At 35.0% G+C, this 21,259-nt stretch overlaps 1 protein-coding gene across 4 annotated transcripts in view; it reads left to right on the top strand.

Moving 5' to 3' along the window:
• The first annotated feature begins 6,947 nt into the window (after nt 1-6,947).
• LOC127792656 (uncharacterized) overlaps nt 6,948-21,259 on the top strand; it is a 28,065-nt gene continuing 13,753 nt past the window's right edge. The window contains exons 1-19 of one of the 4 annotated variants that reach the window (XM_052323260.1): nt 6,954-7,242; nt 7,526-7,875; nt 9,228-9,392; nt 9,575-9,631; nt 11,864-11,891; nt 11,978-12,100; nt 12,828-12,939; nt 13,153-13,190; nt 13,352-13,405; nt 14,496-14,564; nt 14,693-14,809; nt 15,033-15,101; nt 16,623-16,702; nt 17,103-17,231; nt 17,303-17,570; nt 18,241-18,327; nt 18,433-18,594; nt 19,034-19,164; nt 19,314-19,452. In XM_052323260.1, coding sequence (XP_052179220.1) covers nt 12,065-12,100; nt 12,828-12,939; nt 13,153-13,190; nt 13,352-13,405; nt 14,496-14,564; nt 14,693-14,809; nt 15,033-15,101; nt 16,623-16,702; nt 17,103-17,231; nt 17,303-17,570; nt 18,241-18,327; nt 18,433-18,594; nt 19,034-19,164; nt 19,314-19,452 — 1,491 coding nt within the window. In that variant the 5' untranslated portion in view covers nt 6,954-7,242; nt 7,526-7,875; nt 9,228-9,392; ... (1 more) ...; nt 11,864-11,891; nt 11,978-12,064. Of the gene's footprint in view, nt 7,243-7,525; nt 7,876-9,227; nt 9,393-9,574; nt 9,632-11,863; nt 11,892-11,977; nt 12,101-12,827; nt 12,940-13,152; nt 13,191-13,351; nt 13,406-14,495; nt 14,565-14,692; nt 14,810-15,032; nt 15,102-16,622; nt 16,703-17,102; nt 17,232-17,302; nt 17,571-18,240; nt 18,328-18,432; nt 18,595-19,033; nt 19,165-19,313; nt 19,453-21,259 lie in introns of all 4 variants that reach the window. The other 3 variants (XM_052323263.1, XM_052323259.1, XM_052323258.1) reach the window with 3 other exon arrangements.

Here is a 21,259-nt window from a genome sequence, read left to right as displayed (position 1 = left end):
CGAAAGAAAAATTAAAATATATAAATTAAATTTACTTAAAAATACAGATTTAAAAGTATAATCAAAATAAAAAAAATCAAGTTATCGCATAAAAATAACAAAATACAAAAATATAAATATAAATTTAGGCAAATAATTTTGGTCAACAAATCTCATTAAGTCATTGTAATTTTATTTTTGAGATTTTAATAATATTTATAAATTATTTTAATTTTTTATAACTTAAATTCAATGCCAAAGTGATATTGCTGAAACATGTTCTCAATAAATTGAAAAAAAAAAAAAAAGCAATTTAATAACCATGTAAATCTCAATAAAAAATTTTGGGGAAAGAGGTAATTTAATAAGGGAGTGGCGGGATCACAAATGTGCCGGGGGATTTGATTATTATGCAAATAAACAAAGGGATAGAATGAGGGGATCGAGAAGTGGAAGTAGGGAGAGGGTGAGTCACGTGCCCACGTGCCAGTTGGCAGTGAGTCGGTTCAAAGAAAAGCACGAACGAAACGCACGAATTGCGGGGCAGTTTTTGTCGTTTCCCATTTGTTTATTTTTTCCTTTTTTACTCAAATTTGATAAATAAATTTCACAAATTAACATAGCATATATACATTTTTAATATATTTATTTAATATTTATAATATCAAGTAAATTTATTGTTAATTTTAAATAGGCTTAATACATATAGCCCCTAAATAATTAAAAAAATTATATTTAATTTTTAATGTGTAAAACGTCAATATTCGATAATTTAATTGTTAAAAATTATTATTTTAAATTTTTATCGTGATGAAACATTAACACGTAAATGAATGTGTCTGTTTATGAGAGTGACACGTCATGTGGATCAATTGACGGTATTTAAATAAACTAACTATTTTATTGTACTCTCTTAACAATTATAAAATACGGTGTTTGATTCTTAATACATAAAAAAATTAAAATTTTGTATCTTAATTATTAAAAATTATTATTTTAAGATTTTATCGTAGCATAAACGAATGCATTCATACATGCTTTAACATTCTGTCACGGTAAAGATTTCAAACAATAATTTTTAATAATTAAGATATTAAATTTTGATGTTTTGCATATTAGGAATTAAATGTTATTTTTTTAATTATTGATAAAGTGCTATGTGTATTTAGTCTTTTAAATAATAATATTATAAATTTATATGTGTCGCATTAGTAGGTAAGGAATGTTCATTAAACTTGTTTGTAATTATAATATTTTTTTATTTTATAATGATATTAAGTTAATAATAAGATAAATTAGTCATTAAATAATATTAAAATCCATTTGGTATATAAGAGATTACCTAAATTAAGAATGGGCAATATTTTAATTAAGCTGAAATAACCAAATCGAATTGGCCAAAATCACTGATTTGGTTTGATTCAAGTTGTAAGTCGATTTGATTTTCGTATTGAAAAAAATTAAAATTAAAATCGATCAAAATATAAAAAATGACATCGTTTCTACACTATGTTATTTCAAGTTTTTAACTTTTCCATTTTTTTTTAGCTTTTTCAATTTTTGTTCGATTTTTTTTCTCAATTTGATAATCTATTTAGCTAGTTTAATTCAATTTTTGATATAAGCTTGGTCTAATCAATTTGAACAATTTGATCGATTTAGTAACTAAATCGATTCACAAATCATTTTACATCATTTTTTGACAATAAAACTAAATTTATGTTCATAAAAAGAAAATAACTATACTAGTCTACTTAATTTTAAACAATTATATATAATTTTATTCTTAAAAATAAAAAACAAAACTTAGTAACGGCAATTGATGATTTAAAAAGTAAAAATAAAAAAATGTAACAACTAGTCCTATGCTCAAACAAATTTTTAATTTATTTAATTTTGTAATATAAAAATAAATAACATTACCCTTATTTTCCTTATCTTGTGAATTATTTTTTATAGTTTATCATTCAAAACTAACCTCCAACGAATTAGATCTCATAATTTTTATTTTTATTTGTTGTTTTGTCCATGAAAGTAGGCCTACAATCAACTTAAATTTAAGAAAAAAGATTCAAAGAAAATTTGCTTACCCCTGCGGGTATGGTGTAATGGTAAAGTATTAGAAAAATAATAAGAGTATTGGAGATTTGAATTCTTGTGAACGTAGGGTCATATTGTGCCTTGTAACTTCTTCAAGGGTTCAGTCTTCACAACATAAAGGGAGGTCTATGGGGGAGGGCAGTTGCTTTCTGAAAATCCAATATGAGTGTATATAGATTGTGATCGCATTTAAATTTATTTAAATGACGAATTAGAGGAGATAGTTGCTTTTCCCCATGATTAGTCGAGGCGAAGCTTGGAATCTGGGTCCTAACAAAAAAAAAAAGACTCAAAGAACAAAGCATCATGAAATTTAGCCAAAGAGCATGCGAGAAACCTAGCCGATGGGGCTTGGGAGAGACTTGGGCAAGAGGCATACGAGAGACTTGCCCAAGGGGCTTGAGAAAGACTATCGAGCAACCATTGATTGATCTATGCAAGTAACTAATTGATTGACTGAGAGATTGTATGACCTTAACTCAAGTAACCTCACTTGGGAGCCTCTCTCATGCCATCAAGAGATCCTTATGAAAATTTATAAGTCACTCTATAATTGCTATTTGGAAAAAATCTCGTGCTCCGATATTATTACTTATAAATCCAAAAGAGAGTCTAAAATGTCGATAAAAAATTGTGGCTATCCCTCCATTTGTCAAATTTTTCCCCTTGTAAATTGGAGACTTATTCTCCAACAAAGTAATGCTCACAACCTACTGAAATTATAATTTCATTTCAAATACAAGATCGACTTAAGTATTGAAGAATCCACAGGTGACTTCACCTGCATCCCTAACTAATTTCTTCTTGGCCGGTCACTTGCGAACTTACACTTAAGATATTCTCCCTCTATGATCGAAACACTCTCTTACATAAAAAAAAATTATTATTGTATATTATGACAACACTTTTATTTGTATACGAAATATGATTTAGGCTATACACATATAAGAAAATAAAAAAATTAAATGAAAGCTTAATAGGTATCGCTTGATAGTTATAATTTATTTTTTTAAAATAAAATATAGATAAAATAAGTTTTTGAAGGCTTTGTATGTTTGGATATAAAATATTTTACATAAAAATTTATCTTTTATTGTATTTTTTTGTAGTGTTCTAAAAGGCGGCTGCCTAGACGCCTCCTAAGTGCTAGGCGGTCCTTCGTCGTCACGATTAAGGCCAAATCAGGCCTCCTAGGCGCTGGCCCGATTAATGGGGCCCGATCGACACCTAGCCGCCTGGGCCGCGCGTGGCCTGGACTTGTCGTTGCCTGGGTTGTTCACTCTTTCTCATCAAACACGACCTGAACTTATTGTTGCCTGGGTTGCACGCGGCCTGTACTTGTCCTCTTACTCCTTGTTGCGCCATCTTCGTCTTTGCTTCTTGCTTGTAGCAAGCCATCTTCCTCCCTGCTGCTTGCAACAAGCATTATTTTGCTATTGCTGGTGCTTGTTCATCTTAAATAACATCAAAAATTTAAAATTAAAAATATATATATATATATTTTTTCTAGTCGCTAGGCCTCGTTTGGCACTCGATTAGTGTCCAGTGCATTTTAAAATACTATTTTTTTCGGTTTGTTTATATCATAAAATATTTTTTAAAAATTAATTATATATATATAAACATTTATATGTATGCAGGGGTGAGCGTCACTATCAAATTGACTAAATTGATCAAACGTAATAGATTGAATATTTTCAAAAAATCTAACTAAATTGATTGTGTAACGCCCTGTTTTTTCGGGCGTGTTTTATAATTTGGGATAATTCTGGGATAATAAAATTTTTTCTTTCAAACTAATGCTAAATCACATCATAACTCGAATCAGTCCCAAAATTCCCATTTATCTCAAAAGATAATCATTATACAAATCAAATGCGGAAATAATGATCGAAACCTGATATATTAACATTAATCATAAAATCATCATTCCCTAAAACGTTCAGATTTCAAAGTAGCAGAACTTAAATACAGGGGCTACGTTATATACATTTCATTTATCATGCACTCTGCTAAGTATCATTTCATGTCTCATTCGTTCTCATATCTGCTACACTTTCCATCTGGAATATTGAATATTTCAGGGACAAAGCCCGAATTAGATGATGAATTATCTAAGTAAGAGTAAATAATGCTATATCATATGTGTATGCAATGTCTTTCATCGTAGGTGTCAACTACACCCCTCATGCTACCTACCGTTTTTACGGCCACATCTTTCGAAGCTGGGGTGTCTGGGGGCACCATTTGGTAAAGTAGCGGTGCTAGTTCGTACTCCCTACAGCCTCAATGCGTGTGATCAATAATATCATCGTGTACATATGCATTTTATAGCATATCATGTGTGTAGTCTATGTGATGGGTGCATATCAGAACATGTCAATATGATGTAAGCATTCCAAAAAATCGGGGTTTATACATAAATATTTATTACTTATAACCCAAGCATTTTTCATAAAACTAAGTTCAGTAGAAAATACCACTTACCTTCTCAAGCTTATCGGGCTACCTTGATATCCGTGCATTGCCTCGTGTATTGCCTCGATTTGCGTGCCAACCTCAAAATTTGACAAGTCACTTCAACTTATTCCTCAAAGCATCATAATCATCATAATTATTTAAATAAATATTAAAACATATTTTCCATAATTTCTGGCATTTTCTATAATTTTCTCTCTATTTCTTCCTTTTTTTGTCAATAAATCTAGATTAAATATTTCTAAAATATTTTCCAAAATATTTTACTATGAAAATTCATAAAATAATATTCTTGAATTTCTAAAATTTTCCAGAAAATTTTACTTACCCTGATTTAGCCTCTCTAGCTTTCTCGGTATGATTGCCCTGCCATTGAAACACTTACCCGGGCTGGTTTTTCTTGCCAAAATTTTCGGGATATTATTGAAATCTAATTTCCTATTTTCTGGAATTTTTCTAGCATTTTTCTCCTATTTTTTTCTTATTTTCTTTTATCTTTTATTTCTTCTCATCTTCTCCCTATTTTCTTCTTCCTCTTCTTCTTCACGACTTGCGCTCAAACCAGCCTCCACCCGCTACCGCCCGCGCACCAGTCGCCTACCGCCACTTGCCTGCGCCACCGCGCGCCTTCGCTCGCGCAACCCAGCATTTCCGTGAGCCCCGCGATTGTCGCCCAGCTTCGCGCGCACGACCTGCTGTGCGCCTTCTGCTCCGCAGTAGCTGCCATGGCCACGCACTGGAGCTCGCGGCTATGGGCGCTTGCTGCATGGCCAGCCCAGCCGCTTTCGGCTTAGCCAGCAACTGCACCCTCATTCGTCGCTGCACCGCACCACCGTCGTCCGTTCCTTGCTCTGCCTTCGACCCAACTGTCATGGTCGCAGCTTGCTGCTTGCTTCGCCCGGATGCCATGGCTTCCTGCCACCATCGCTGGTCACCAAGGCCCCTTGGTTGCGGCCCATCGAGACCACAAGCTCCCTTCCTCAAGCCCTCTTTTTTCTTCTCTCGATCTCTCTCGCGAACTCTCTGGCTGCTTGCGGCTTGCTACCTCCAACTTCCATTATTGCTTCATTCCTCTCCTATTTATAGGCAATCAACGGCTCCCTTACCTCACTGCCCATTCCTTCTTGCATCTGACACACTCAACTGGCTGCCATGGATTTGCAGAGGCATGGGATTTGCGCAAATCGGGGATGCAAAAAGCATGGCTGATTTACTGGGCATGGGGTGGATTTGCAAGGCGCCTGCTACGCACATACATATATATAATTATATACTACTTTTAATATATATAAAAATTGCATAATTAATTTAAAAATTATATAGTAAACCCCAAAATGTATCCCTATTACACTAGTGTAATTCCCTAATTGCAACTACGGCCTTAAACCTCAAATTAATTTGTATTACAATATCGAAAATCCACAATTAATAATTCAAATCTTAGTTCAAAAGGACGATTTCGCCCCAATGTCCTCACCGGGCTATCGTTTCATTCTAAAACCACTGAAGGATTGATTCTTACGCAAAATCGGAGCTCTCATAGGGTTCCGTTGATTTTTTGAGAGTTCCTTACGACAATTCGATTTTACAGCTTAATTAGTAGTTGTATTTTAGTTGTACTGAAAACTGTTCCCGATCCAATTTCTTTCGATACCATAAATCTTATCTCGGAATGCTATCGAAACTATATTATTTTCCTTAGACAATTTCATTTTGAGGCATTCCCTACAGTCGATTCAGTACTTATAACTGCTATTAAGTCAATTTTCGATATTCTAAACTCATCGAAATTACGTGACAATTTTATACTAATATGGGGTATTATAGATTGAATAGTTGGTATAATAAAAAAATAAAGAAAACAAAAAATAACAAAAATGCAAACAAATATAAGTAATTAGGGATGAGTAAAATTTTGATTAAGTCGGAATAACTGAACTAAATCAATAAATTTTGGCAAAAAAATGACATTATTTTTGACATTTTGATCAGTTCAATTATTTTGATTTTCTTAATAAAAAGATCAAACTAAATCAAAATAATAAAAAAAATTAAAATTTAGAAATCAAATTGAAATAATCTATAAATTGAATCATCAATTTTGGCCGATAATTTGGATTATTATACGATGCAAATTGTAAAGCTTTGAAAATGAGAAATCTAACACACTAAAACTTGGGATTATCGCGCTTACATGGTCTCTTGTTGCTCGTGCATTCGATTTTAGTAGAGGAGATAAATTAAAGGCTTTATCTCATTGTGTATAATAAGAAATTGAAGTCACGATTTACTAATACGAATCTTAACTTTGATGGAATCATTTAACTTATAAGAGAGTAACACTTCTTTGGTATGGGTCCTAAACCATTATTTCCAACAAAACAAAAATTCAACGATTGTAAAGAAAACTCGGCGAGAAAAAGAACATTCTCTCTTCCGTCTCGGTCTCTTCTACAGCCGCCGACCGAGCCGCCTTTCTACCTAGCGCCAGAGGGAGAACCAGGTGAGAGAGAAAGTCATACACACAGGCACTCTCACATGTTGATGTATATCTAGAGAGCGAAGAGGGATCCACGGCCTATTGATTGCTACTGGATCAGTGCTTTGGTTTCACTGCTGCAATTTCACTGCTGCAATTTCACTGTTATCGGCGAGTATTTGGGCTCTCGAGTTCGGATTTAACGGGTGAGTGTCGAACCCTAGAATTCACTTAACCTAAAGCTCCGCATTGACGTCACTGTTGCGGTGGTGTTTCGCTTTCGTTTTTTGTTGTCGCGGAATTGAATCAGCGGCTTTGGAAAAAGTCCCCCGATTGGTGGTTGGCTCATCACTTTGGCTTCCCCACTTCACCTAACAATTCCAGTGATATATTGCAACTCAATGCTTTCACTTAACGCCAATAGCTTCCGCATTATGCTATTGCTTCGGTTTTCCTTTTCTTTCCCTAACTTTTTTTATTTCATTTCAGGTTATTGCTTATAATTGGGTGTACAAGGCCTTGTGCTGGTCGATATTGCGGCTTCAAGTTTGTTGCTGAAGCGCAGATTGAATTTGTGCCAAACCGATATCTGAAAATGCAAATTCAGCAACCGGAAGTGGAAGCGGGGGTTGGAAAATGTGAAGATATTTGAGACGACATTGTCTGCAGGGCTTATCTGATTGGTCTCCTTACTGCTTCGCTTATTTACTGAGGAGGCGAGAAAGTAAGTTTTTACAAGTAAAGATGGAGGATTTGGCTGCTCTCGTGGAGGCCACAGGATCGCGATTTAGTGACTTGGAGCTCATTGGAAGGGGTTCCTTTGGAGATGTGTATAAAGGGTAAGTCTTGAAATCTCATTGGTTTTCATAGATGTGGTTTGATTACAATGCGTTGTTCCTCAGGCTAGGCCGTATCACTCGGTTTCTCCCACTCATAATAGAAACATGATCTGCACCATGATTTATTGTGCTCATTTGTTAGTATTGTTGTCAATATAAAGAATAAACAGAGCTGAACTTTTTATCATTTATTTGTTCCTTCCAGTGATTAGATTCAAATGTTCTCACTTTTCTTTTTTGTTACTACTTAGTTTTACAAAAGTAAGATGGAAGGCTGTACTTAACAGTGAGAGTACTTGATATGAGGGTCTCTGCACACTGCATATGCAACCTTAGTCACTTGGAAGCATAAATCAAAAGAGGAACTTGCTGCTTATCTGTTCCATTGTTGGCGCTTAGTGCTGTTGCTTCCATTAGCCACTATTGCTAATATGAGGCACCCCGTATGGGGTAATGGTAGTGGAACTGGCTACATGAATTTTAAAAATTCATGTTTTGTTTGTACATTTTAAAATTCATGTTTTACTATTTATATTCATATTAGTCGTAGTATAATTAATATTGATGATAAAAAGTCATGTTCTTTATTTGGAAAATACCCTTTTGTGAAGAAATTGGGAAAATTATCTTATAAATATTATTTAACATTTAGTACACAACATCATCTCAAGCTTTAATCCCTCTATGTGGGGTTAGATACATGAATTCTAACTCATCAATCATGTCTTTCTATGGCCTTAATGCCTTATCTTCTGTAAGAGTCTCCACCAAGTTTTTCTTGGTGTTCCCCTAGTTGTTTTTCTAGAGACTTTGTTTCATCCCACCCACTCTCTTCATAGGAGTCTCTATTAGTCTTCTTTTCACATGGTCAAACTATTGTAATCTTACACCATGTATCTAGAGACTTTGTTTCATCCCACCCACTCTCTTCATAGGAGTCTCTATTAGTCTTCTTTTCACACGGTCAAACTATTGTAATCTTACACCATGTATCTTATCCTTAATTAGAGTCACTTTGACCTTATTACAAATAATCTCATTTATAATTTTATCTTTTCTTATATGGTTGCACATCCATTGTAAAACTCCATCTCTGTTATGGTCATATTTTTTACATAATACTTTATTGCCAAACATTGTGCCCTATAATAAAGTTGGTCTTATAGCCGTCTTATACAATTAAACAAATTTCACTGTCACATAAAATGCATTTAACTTCCAGTATTGAAAAATTGAAAACCGAGTTTTCTGAAATTTTTTATTATTTGAACACATTTTTTTAGTTTTTGTTGGTGAACACTTTGTTAGAAAACACTTTTTCAAGTTTGATCTACCAGCTACCACATTTCTAGATGCCACTCTTGGAGATGGAAAATCAGCTATGGTTGAAGCAACATCCTCGTGCACCTCCACAAAGCTCCAGGATTAGACCAACCTCCAACCTGTGCAAGACTGAGATAATAGCCAGAAACTCTCCCTCCTTCCCCCAACTCGGTGTTAAAATGAGCTTGGCAACAGTTAGGTTTATTCCCATCACTTGAATTTGCAGTGTGCTGATGGCACTTGTTATTGAACTGTGACATGACCATTGAACATTTTCTTTGTAAATTTATACTACTCTTTGTAGCTGTCTAAGTTCATCATTATGTTATGTAGTTATCTCTTTACATGCTAAGATAGCTGCTTTCCTGATTTGCAGGTTTGATAAGGAGCTTAAAAAAGTGGTTGCTATTAAAGTTATTGACCTAGAAGAATCGTGAGTGAATAGATTTGGTTATCTATACTTTTTTCTACCAGTTATTTGTCCTACTGCTCCCTTACCATATCTACTCCTATGTTCTTTATTTGATCTTTTGTACTTTTTGGGAGTACAAATAATAATATAAAAGATAGACCCTCTATCTAAAAGTTTTGTGGTTAACAATTTAATATGGTATCATAGTAGGCAAAGGGCCTTGAGTTCAAACCTCACCACGAACCCAATATTTAAATAGTTGGATATGTTTGGACCAATTATGCAGTGAAGCTTGGCCACATGTGAGGGAGTATGTTGAGAGTGAAAATAATAATATAAAATATAAAGTTAAGATTTTAGATGAGATGGTGGTTAACATTTCAATACTTCCAAACATATGAGAAGGTCTATAATTGCTGGTTTAACTGCTTCTTGACAAAAAACTTGCATATATGTTCTTTATGGTGTATATTGTTACTTGTAGTATAAGATTCTTTGATCTTTCTTGTACACCTAAATTTTTAAAAGAGTGCTCTCAAGAGTTTGGTTATACTGAAGTTTGAGAACATATCTAATCAGTTTTAGTTAATTAACTGCTTTAGAATGTGATCCGATGACAAAGTAGTGTTAGTGTGTTATAGTAGGACTTAGGTGTGTCATCCATCAACTATGGTTGTGGGCCCCATTGGAGACACCAGAATTGAGGTGGGCTCCACTCCGTGGGGAAGTGGGAGCTAGTGTGACGGGGGCTATCTGACAAGTTATAATAGGACTCAGTGTCGTGACCTGAAGAATTAAGAGATAGTAGAAAGCAATAGTGAAAGTATTATTTTATAGTTACAACTGTTAGCAGAATCTGTTAACAATATAACCAAATAACTGTTTCAAATAACTGAATAACTACTATACATAACTATTGTGGATAGCCATATGTAGGGCTATGCCACTTTGTACCAAGATTATGAATGAATTAATTAAAGTTCTCACATTTTCTCTCTATCCATTCTCTATTTCCCTCTGTTTTTCTCCCTAAATTCTTTGATTTCTGTCTCCTTCTTTCTTGATGGTCTACTAGAAACCCTAGATTTGAAACCTAGGGTCTTGACACTCAGGTGTGCCATTTTCTCTATGCCATCTTTGGAGTCCTGTTTCTTAGATTATCACAATTGGTATAGAACCAGGCAAGGGTATCCAAATGAAAAACAGGAGGGGTTTTAATTCCTACAAGATTTACCAAGGAAGCTCTTCTCTACTTTTATCAAACAAAAAGGCCCCATTTTTTGGAAACCAGGATCGAATGAGCTAGCCTTGATGCATGTTATATAAAAGAACTGTTGTGGACTTGGTTTCCCAATCCTACGGATTATGCATGAATTAAAGGGACCACACAACAGAGTCTAACACAAAGGAAAAACTGTTATATACAGAAGCCAACCTGTTGCTAGGCAGCCTAAACAGAATAGAAACCTATTATCATAGAAGTTGGTGATGACACCTATTATGAAGTCAGAATCTAATAGAATTACTACCTTCATTAGAAAAATGAATTTAAAGAAGTCCCAAACATTCAACATCGATTTCCATTTCCGTAAGCCTAACCAATGGCAGTATCTACTTGGTTAAGTAGACCACTTTCCCCACCGAAGACCATTTTTGGCCACAGTTAATGTCCTCCAAAATCTATCTTGCTCACAAACTTCCACATCGACTTGCCAATAAGGGCCTCATTGAAGGTTTTGAATGGAGATGTGTGCGGAGAAGAACAAACATTATGAAACAACATATTTACTATGTGAGCAGATAATATTAATATGACTGTTGTGCAGCTAATCAAGTTACATCTTTTTGCTGTTACTATCCATATCTTGGCCCTGTTTTATCAAGGTTTAGTGTAATGGAGATTTGTCTATAATTTAGCTACATTTCTTGAGTGTGAAATCCTGAAATTTAAATTAGGTAACGTATTTGGAAGCTTGGAAGTAATGAATCATCTTATATATCATTTGTTTCATGCCTCAGATTCATATCTCAGTAAATCCTCAATTATGTATCAGAATTTCAACATTGCCTTTTATGAGTTTTGTTGTATAGGTTTTACTTAAAATGTTATGTGATTTCTCCTGTTTCTACTGTATTTTCTTGTGCTTATAATAGCAAATTTGATCAATGGAGCACATGCATGCTTCTGTGTTCTTCAGCAGTTTTTTATTCTTTATTAGATTTTTCTTGACTTTGGAATTTGTCTTTCCCCAGAGAAGATGAAATTGAGGATATTCAAAAGGTATTGTTTCACTGATTTGATAAACACTTGGAGTAAATGTTGCAAATAACTAGTCTGGTTTATTCTCTAAATCATTTTCCTTCCAGGAAATAGCAGTTCTATCGCAATGTCGATCAGCGTATATTACAGAATATTATGGGTCCTACGTCCATCAAACCAAGCTATGGATAATAATGGAATACATGGCTGGTGGCTCTGTTGCTGATCTAGTATGTTACTACTGTTTGCTTCTGAATGTCCACTTCAATTGTGTTTCTTAATGCTTATCTATTTTTGCCAATTTGTTGATTTAATCTTCTCTTGTCCAGAATAACTAATCCACAGGTTAAGCTCTTTTCCCATCAATAAATAAGGCAGGCATTAGGTTTAAAGGAACAAATGGGAAAGAGTACATAGCTCCTCTTTATGTTGCATTTATTGCTTTCTGACTATTTTTTTTACTGACTGCTATTCTGGTCAGATTATGAAGTGATCTTTTTTGTCCTTTTTTTCATGATATGTCAATTTTGGAATCACTGCCATGTTTGTGTATCTAGAAGCGGTCTTTTGTCCTTTTGGTATGATAATTTATGATGATAAATAGGACAAGAAAAATATATTAAAGTTGGTTAAATAATTGTTTGTTACTGCAAATTACAACAAACAAGAAAAAGTGATTGGTATTATATTGTCCACTATTGCATATTAAACTGAACAAAAGAAAAATAATGGATTGCTCTTGCATCTACGTAATCATCATCTGCATCTAGAAAGCCCTATGTTTTGGAAGCTTACACAGTTTGGGACTTCAGAGATACAATAAAAGCTTTCTATGATTTTGTATGATATCCCCATATATGCAGCTGATTTTCATAAAATAGCCAACAAATCAATAAGGGGTTTGCTTTCTGTCTTCCATTTTCTTGATGCTGATGCATAAAAATTTTACTTGTGCAGATTCAACCAGGTCAGCCACTGGATGAGATGTCCATAGCTTGTATTGTACGTGATTTGCTGCATGCTATTGAATATCTTCACAATGAAGGGAAAATCCATAGAGATATTAAAGGTCATCTGTCTTTTGCAAGTCTTCATAATATCAGTCTTGTAATGATTATATTCACTGTCTTATGTTTCTATGAGGCCTGTGTTTGATGTTATGTCCTTGAAACATTATTATTTTCTGTTAATTGGTTATTTCATTAAACCTATAGACAAAGTATGGGCTTCTGTTCTGTGCATGTTGGTAATACTGACAAGACTCATCTTTTAATCTTGGCAGCGGCAAACATTTTGTTGACAGAGAATGGTGATGTTAAGGTACATTTTTTTCATACTCAAGCAAGCGGATTATTTTCTGTAGTTTCATGCAACTGACTCTAAATAACTGGCATAATGTTGAAAAATTGTTGTGGGCCTTTAAAAGGCTACCCATTTTCTTTTCTGAAGTTCATGTTTTTTCATGTGGTTATTTTTTAAAGGTTGCTGATTTTGGTGTGTCTGCTCAATTGACAAGAACAATCTCAAGAAGAAAGGTATATTATTGATCTCTTGGAGCTTTTCCTAATCAAATATTTGGATGGACATTTGGTTCTTTGTCCGTTTTTTAAACAAAATAAACTTAGTCAGTTAAGGGACCATGTTTAGGCCCATTCTATTTATGTGAAGGCCTCTTGCTTGTTTGTAATTTCACCCCTCCCACACCCCTTCTTCCTATCCCGTAGAGTATTGGCGACCATCTTCATTTTAAGAAGTTTTAGTTCATTAAGAAAAGAAGTGAAATTTAGGGAGACTTGTAATTTTATGTAGTTTTAATTAAACAATGACAACATACCAAGGTGTAATCCCGCCATGTGAGATCAACTACACAAATTCTAGCTCACCAATCTCTAGAATCCCTGATGTTTGATCTGATGAATTCTACATTGGCCGTTGGCTACGCAAGCAACCCTTCTCCTTTATCTAGCTTGGGACTGGCTGTAAATAGTAATTCATAGGCAAAGTTTTTAAGAAGTTTTAGTTCATTAACCAGTAAAACTGCAACTTAGGAAAGGCTTCATGTTGGTGTGTTTATTGATCATCCATCAATCTGACTGCTGCTTTTTTTTTTTTTTTTAATTGCTGCCCTTTTCCTTCCAGTTCCACTTTACTGCACCATTGCCTCCTCTTACAAATGATTATATGATTGTCTTCTCTATCTCTGAGCTGATTGGCTTAAAATTTACTATCACTTCCTCTTTTAACCGCTTGTCTGAATATTGAATTATCATTTTTTTCTCTTCTATTTTTCTTTTTATGTTCCCATTTCTCTTTGGCTGTTGCACATTGTCTTGCAAATATTTCATCATCACTGAGCAATTGTTTTAAAATTTATCTTTACTTCATTTCTTTGTTAAATTTGTAATAATAACTCTTGCACGGTATCCATATACGATGCAATGCTTTGTGCCATAATACATTATGCTTTTTCCTATCTTATTTGAGCATTCGAGAATTTGATAAGTATTTTTCTCTAAGCTATGCATTTTATATTGATATCACATGATTTTATTCCTTTGAGAGTAGTAGATGAAAGCTGTATAATCAACTCATCAAGGGCTTTACTAATGCATATAACATTGACAGACTTTTGTAGGAACACCATTTTGGATGGCTCCAGAGGTAATTCAAAATTCTGAAGGGTACAATGAGAAGGTATCTATCTATAGGGAAGCATCTTTGGGTCCTCTTGGATTTTGGGTGGTCTTTTTGTACCATGTCATGTTGTTAGTGCCTGTCTTTTATAATAAGTAATTTCCACGTTTGAACTTTTTTATGTGCAGGTAGATATTTGGTCTCTGGGGATAACAACTATTGAGATGGCAAAAGGAGAACCACCACTTGCAGATCTGCACCCGATGAGGGTTCTTTTCATTATACCCCGTGAAAATCCACCACAGGTTTTCTTTCCATTGTTTGATATGTTCTTTTCTCCTTGCAGTCCCCATCCTAAATGACAAATTTGTTCTAGGAGGTTACAACATGATATTGACGAATCAATCTCGTTTGTTGATGTTGCTTGTTTGCTAATTGCCATGTGCAACGACTTGTTTTTTCTAATTAAATTTTTGGTGTGCCATGTGTGGTCTTTCCAATTAAATTTAGTCAGTTTTTGGTGTGCAGCTGGATGAGCATTTTTCTCGTCCTATGAAAGAATTTGTTTCTCTGTGTTTAAAGAAGACTCCTGCTGAGGTAGGTATTCATGCCCTTTTATTTTGCTCTTCCCATAGTGGAATTATGTGCCTTGGACTGTGGACGCTTATGGGTCATTCTTAATGCTGAATGTTCATGCAGAAAATAGTACCAGTATTTAATGAATCCCCTAACCTAAGGAAAAGTGAAAAATGTAAAACAGCAATGATAATTATAACACAATAAACATATTTATATACAAACTTGATGGTCTTTAAGGTCTTCTCTTTTAATGCTTTGAGAATTATATAAAGATGATACTCTGAAGAGGAATTTTTTTTTTTCATTTTTTGTTTAGTCGGTTTTATTCCAGATATATAGTTTTTTTAGAGTTTATCAATGCTGGTTATGAGTTGACTATCTCCTCATCTTCTTACCTCCTTTTCTGGTTACTTAGATAATTGTATTTCCTTAAAAAAAATGAAGAATTGCATTTTTGAACAATAAGAGATAGTCCAAGCATAAAATTTAAAGATGGCAAGCTGATTCTTCATCGGTATGTTATCAGATCATTAGTTGGAGTTCACTCAACCTAGCAACCAGGTGGCACCCTATACTCACACTAAGATCACATGATATGGGCACATAAGATTTAGATACTACTAGAGCAGAAAAAAATTGGCACTTATCAGAAAATTATGCTTGTTTTCATCTTGGAGGTTTTGGATGCAAAAGAGTACGGGGTCCTAAAATTTAATCTTGATGAAATGTACATGTAGTGTGATCAAATTAACAGAATGTTAGTGTCTTTGTTTGATGAGCAGCCTCAAGACTTCACACTCTTAAAGTGACCTTTAATAATTGCATTTGGTTGTGTGATAAATTGCTGTCTGTTATAACTTCTGGGATTTTTAATCACTAGCAAGAGTTCTCTTGAAATCCTTTTTGATCCATATGCCTTTTGATATTGAAGGTGCCTGAGTGCTGCTCTTTGTTAATGTCATAGCTGTTAAACAACTTGAGATGAATAGGTGGCAAAAAACTTTGCAACTTGAGATCAATGCTTATCCACTAATTAGTTATACTTAGAAACTTGGGATATGCATTCTGCAACTCTAGCCATTACTGAAACCTTAAAAATAATGTTTGATGTGTAAACTTAGTTGGCATGGATTGTCTTCTCATATCTAGTTTCTGGATTCTATTAACCTATATTTATAAAAATGTACTTTATTATACTTGATTTAATTTATCCAAAGCTGGTATTTTCCCCCTAACTCCTGTGTGGCTTTTTTGGAATGAAAGCAAGTCAGAGAAAGATGTTTGAGGAGAGAATTCATTTTGGGTTGATTACAGGATTCTTCGTTGATCCTAGCTAGTGGGATTAAGGCTTCATATGTTGTTTATTAGAGGAATTTTATGAAGTGGAGTTTGCAAAATATAGCTTCATAAAGCCAAGAAACTGTGTCCAGATTCTCCCTCTTTTGATATTAATAGTTGTAAATAGTTGAGATGTTGATTATGGTCCATTGCTGCCAAGGCATAGATGTTCTCATGTTTCTGTCATCTTGTTGATTTCAGAGACCAAGTGCTAAGGAACTTCTGAAGCACCGTTTCATCAGGAATGCTAGGAAAAGTCAAAGACTTTTGGAGAGAATAAGGTATGTTGTATTGGGCCATTTTGGCATGTATATTGGAGGTGGCTGCAGCATTTTTGAGATCAATGTTTTAACTATACAGGTTAGACTTGACCTGACAATGGATACATCTACTGGTGGACAAAGACAATATAACCTCTGATTTTGATGTCCATATGACATTTTCTGACATGCACACTTGGGGTTCAAAATGTGGCATTTTACTAACTGTTAATAGCAAGGTCTTTTTTGGATGCAATGTTAGATTTTAAAGTTTATTTTTCTGTGAAAAGATGTGTATATATTTATATAGATTGATGCCAAAGATATTGAAGAAATATCAATATATGAACCTAACTTTTATGAATGATTTCCTTTTAACTCATTTATCATGGTGATATGCCGATTTTTGTTTTCATGAAAGAGAGCGGCCTAAGTTTCAATTAAAAGAACATGGAGAAACTCCTCGAAATGGTCCTGTAGCTTTGGCGAAGGCATCTGGCACCGTGAAGGTGATGAATGAGTCCAAAGGTGAAGACACTTTACTGGCCAGGTGGGTTGAATATCAGTTTCTGGTGTATAATCACTCTCTGGTTGCGTCTTTACTCACTGCTTTGTTTGCAGTAGCCAGGGGAAAACCTTCAAAAATGCTGGATGGGACTTCAGCATTGGTCAAACACCCAGTAGTACTGGAATTGTACGAAGTGTCTCAAGACCACCTCAGGTTCGTGACAGGAAACCAGAAGTTACTAACAACCAAGTTGCTCCTGTAAAAGCAACGGAAGCTGGTAACCAGTGGTCATCTGCTTCTGGAAATGTGTTTTACAATCAAATTAGGAAAAATGCGGGAGATCAAAATCTTGATGGAGAACAAAAATATTACGACGAAGATGTAAGTCTGTGTGTGGGTGTGTGTGTAGAAGTTATGTACTTAACATGACCTTTGTGTGACCAAGAAGTGGAATTGTTAAAATTAAATGAAGAATGGAGATGAAATACTACTGCGTGCTTCTGAGCATGGAAACATTAGCCATCACAGGTCCCACCCAATTGGGAGTTGTGAACTTGAATTATTAAGAAATGTGGTGCTTGCTTGCCTTATTGTCAACTTTTGAAGCCCAGGATATCCATATCCTATCAATTGACTAGGGTATTCAATCCCTACATGAATGCTTGTGATGCTCAGATGAAATGTGCCCATGTCTGGGGCTTTATAGGGATATTAGCGTCTCTCCTAGGAGTTGGCTACATATAATTTGATCGTGATAACTTGTCCTAAAGGGGATCATATAAGCATGATATAACTTAATGATAAATGTAAACAAGAGAAACACCATCTTCCAGAAATTCTATCAACCTTGCTCCAGAGGGAGCAGGCATTCTTATTTCCTCCGACTTCATAATATCATATTTGCTCACCAATTTAAGTGGCTAAAGAAAAATTGAGATGAAATGTGATGATTAATTGACTTGAAAGGTTTTTATGGAATTTGATATGGTTTAGACTGTAAATGCTATATTAGCTACCTCCTCCTGAGTTGTCATGAGTGTTGAATTTACAGGAAGAAGTATCAATGACTGGGACTGTTATTGTACGATCTCCTAGAGGAGGTCAGTCATCCTCTCTATTCAGCGACCAGAGTGTTTCGGTAAGATTGCTGTCTGTTTGAGATGAAGAAAATAATGAGTAGATGAAGAAACTTTGAATCTCTTTCTTCTGTCTTGAATTGACCAATTTGCAATTTGCCTTTTAGTCTAGCAGCACATTTACTTCCTTTGAAGATGCGTCCAACAGTGGGACCGTTGTCTACCGCGGACATGACAATTCAGACTCTCCTCGAACTCCAAAGTCCAGACTGGGTATCCCAGAAAGAACTTCAAGTGCAACTGAAGACAGTGCAATGAACCTCGCACAGGTTTTTTCTACTATAATTCTCAGTTACTTCGAATTTGGTACTATAGCGAGCACATTCTTTAGAATATAATTGGAGATCTGGGAGATAGGGGAATATAATAGATAGTTTTTTCATCATAAATTGATGTGCTGATGACATATTGACTACTCATAATAGTCCTTACAAAATTATGGTTTTATTTTCTATTTGGATGTTAAAATCATGATTTGCGCACTGAGATTTTGGGTTCACATATATCTACATCTTTTTCCTCTCTAATTATTCTATCTTTGACCTTCTTAACTTTGCTGATTTTCTTGGTTATTTCATGTATGGTAGTGCCCTCTTCTCATTGATTTTGAGCTTCTACCTGATCCTAATTGGTTTTTAAGAATTCTTGGTTATTTCATGTATGCTAGTGTTGGTTTGTGTTTAGAGGGTATTGATGGTATATTTTCAGGCAAAGGCTGCAATGCAAGGAGGATTGAAGAGGGGAAATGCTCGGGAGAAATCTGCAATGGTGAAGGTTGATAGAGACAGACAAGAAAGTAAAAAATCAGGTCAATCACCAAATAGCTCTGATTCTTCAAGGTACATGTTATATTGACTTGCGTGGGTTATCTGGTCCAGAATGGAAGTCAATGTTTGACTTTTATTCTAATTGCAATTTTTACTGTACCTCTGTCCTTCCCGATAAGAAAAAAACATAAAAATAAAATGTGATGAATCTTCCACTTCAGACCTCCTCGTGATTACTTTGACGCGCACAAAGTATTTCCAATATCACGCCAAGCAAGTGAAGAGGAAGAGAGCGCCAGAACTGTTGCAGCTTCATTATCTCCTCCACTATCAATGTTGCTAATCCCTTCACTAAAAGAGGTATGCAGTAGCCATTCTAATCCATGTTATAGAGATAAATTCTTCAAAAAAAGAAAAAAGAAAAATAGAGGTTCTAAATGGCAATCCAATTCCAATATCTGTTGAGGCTGTAAAGCTGGATGTCATGAAGTTGGATATCTGGGGCAGTAGTTTATATATACATACATACATACATATGTATATATATATAAATAGATATCAGCATGATAGTAATTTAAACAATAACTTTCATGTGGTTTCTCCAAATGAAAATGGTTATCATTATAACATCTTTGAAGAAAAATTCGTTTATCTAGTAAAGATATTAATGCTTCCCCTAAATCCTTAGATGATTGATATGTAGAAGTTATGAGACATTTCAGTTATTAATGCTGATGCTATTGGAAATGAGGCAGCTCTATCTAATGGGTAATAATGCTCATAGGTCGTTGTAGTCCTATTATTTTTGTAATGATTTGCTGTGGTAAAAGTTGAATGTGCTTGGATTGTTGCTCCTTTTGTGAAATATGGTGCCCGTAGAGGTGGAGTGGTTGAAGGGCCTTTGAAGGGATTGAGACCTAGATTAACTGTTCAAAAGGGTATTTTCTTTTTTTTTTGTAGGTTTGACAGTGGAGCTTTGTTTTCTGCTCTTCTTGTGCAGCTCTTTTCTTTTTTAGTTTTTTGTAAGAGAACCATCTTAGCGGGAACCTTGGTATAAAGGAAGCACCTGAAATCCTACTTAAGAGGAAAGGTCATAAACAAAATACAAAAAATTGCCTTTCTACACTCTCAAAGCTCTACTATTCATTTCCTGGAATAATCCTCCAAACACATATTTGCCTCCTGCTTGGAACAAAGAATCCATCACAAATGTTAGCATATCCCACTGTATACCAAAAATAAAGAACATGCCTCAAAAGTCATGAGCCTCTAAGAAGTGAAGTAGGGAGATGATCCTCCAACTCTTCTCCCTTCTAGCCCTATAGAATGATCAAACCAAATAGGCTCCATCTTTTCTGGTTGCTGGACCTATATGTCCCCCTCTTGTCCTATCCTCCAGCGAGTTTGAGTCATGTCAAAAGAAAGCTCTGATGGTTACATTTGAATTGCAGGGACCAGACCGGCAAGAGAACTATTACTTTCCCTTTACAATTTTCAACTTATCACACGTCAATTTCAAGAAGTCAGGAAGATACTCAGACAAAGGCCTATGGCCATGTTTTAAGGCAGAAAGTTAACAAAATGCCCACTGTCAACCTCAAAAGACATGAACTTAAATAAATTATCTTAAACTTACATGATCTCTTTCCATAAGCCTAACCAAAACGCAACTTACTCAAGCCTGTAGACCACCCACCCTAGAATCTCTCACTCTCACATGCAAGTGTCCATAACCACTTACCATAGGACCTCATTAAAACTCATGTTCCTAATATCCAAACCTCTTCCAACCAACGGACAACAAACCTTATCCCAACTGACTAGGTGGTACTTTAGCTCATTCCCATGTACCCCCCCCAGCCCTTCCCTCCCCAAGAAAATCTCTCTGCAACTCCTCCAATTAGCTCCCACAGAAGCAGGAATCATGTGCAAGTATTCTCTTTATAAAAGCAAATCCCCCCTCCCAGACTCTTCCGTGAATGAAGGCCAGATTTATATCTTTCTACAACTGCATCTTACATCTTATCTGTAAAGGTTTAGCCCAACTGAAGGCCTAGACTCTTGGTTGATGGAACGCCAACCTTACAGCTTAAAGAATTGGCAAGATTAAGAATATTATTCAACCCACTGAGATGATCTCACTTTTAGAATGATTAATTTTTATACC

The sequence above is a fragment of the Diospyros lotus genome, chromosome 15 (genome assembly GCF_014633365.1).
Source record: "Diospyros lotus cultivar Yz01 chromosome 15, ASM1463336v1, whole genome shotgun sequence".
NCBI classification, from domain to species: Eukaryota; Viridiplantae; Streptophyta; class Magnoliopsida; order Ericales; family Ebenaceae; genus Diospyros; species Diospyros lotus.
Note: the sequence above shows the minus strand (reverse complement) of the source record. Positions and strands in the feature narration are given on the sequence as shown.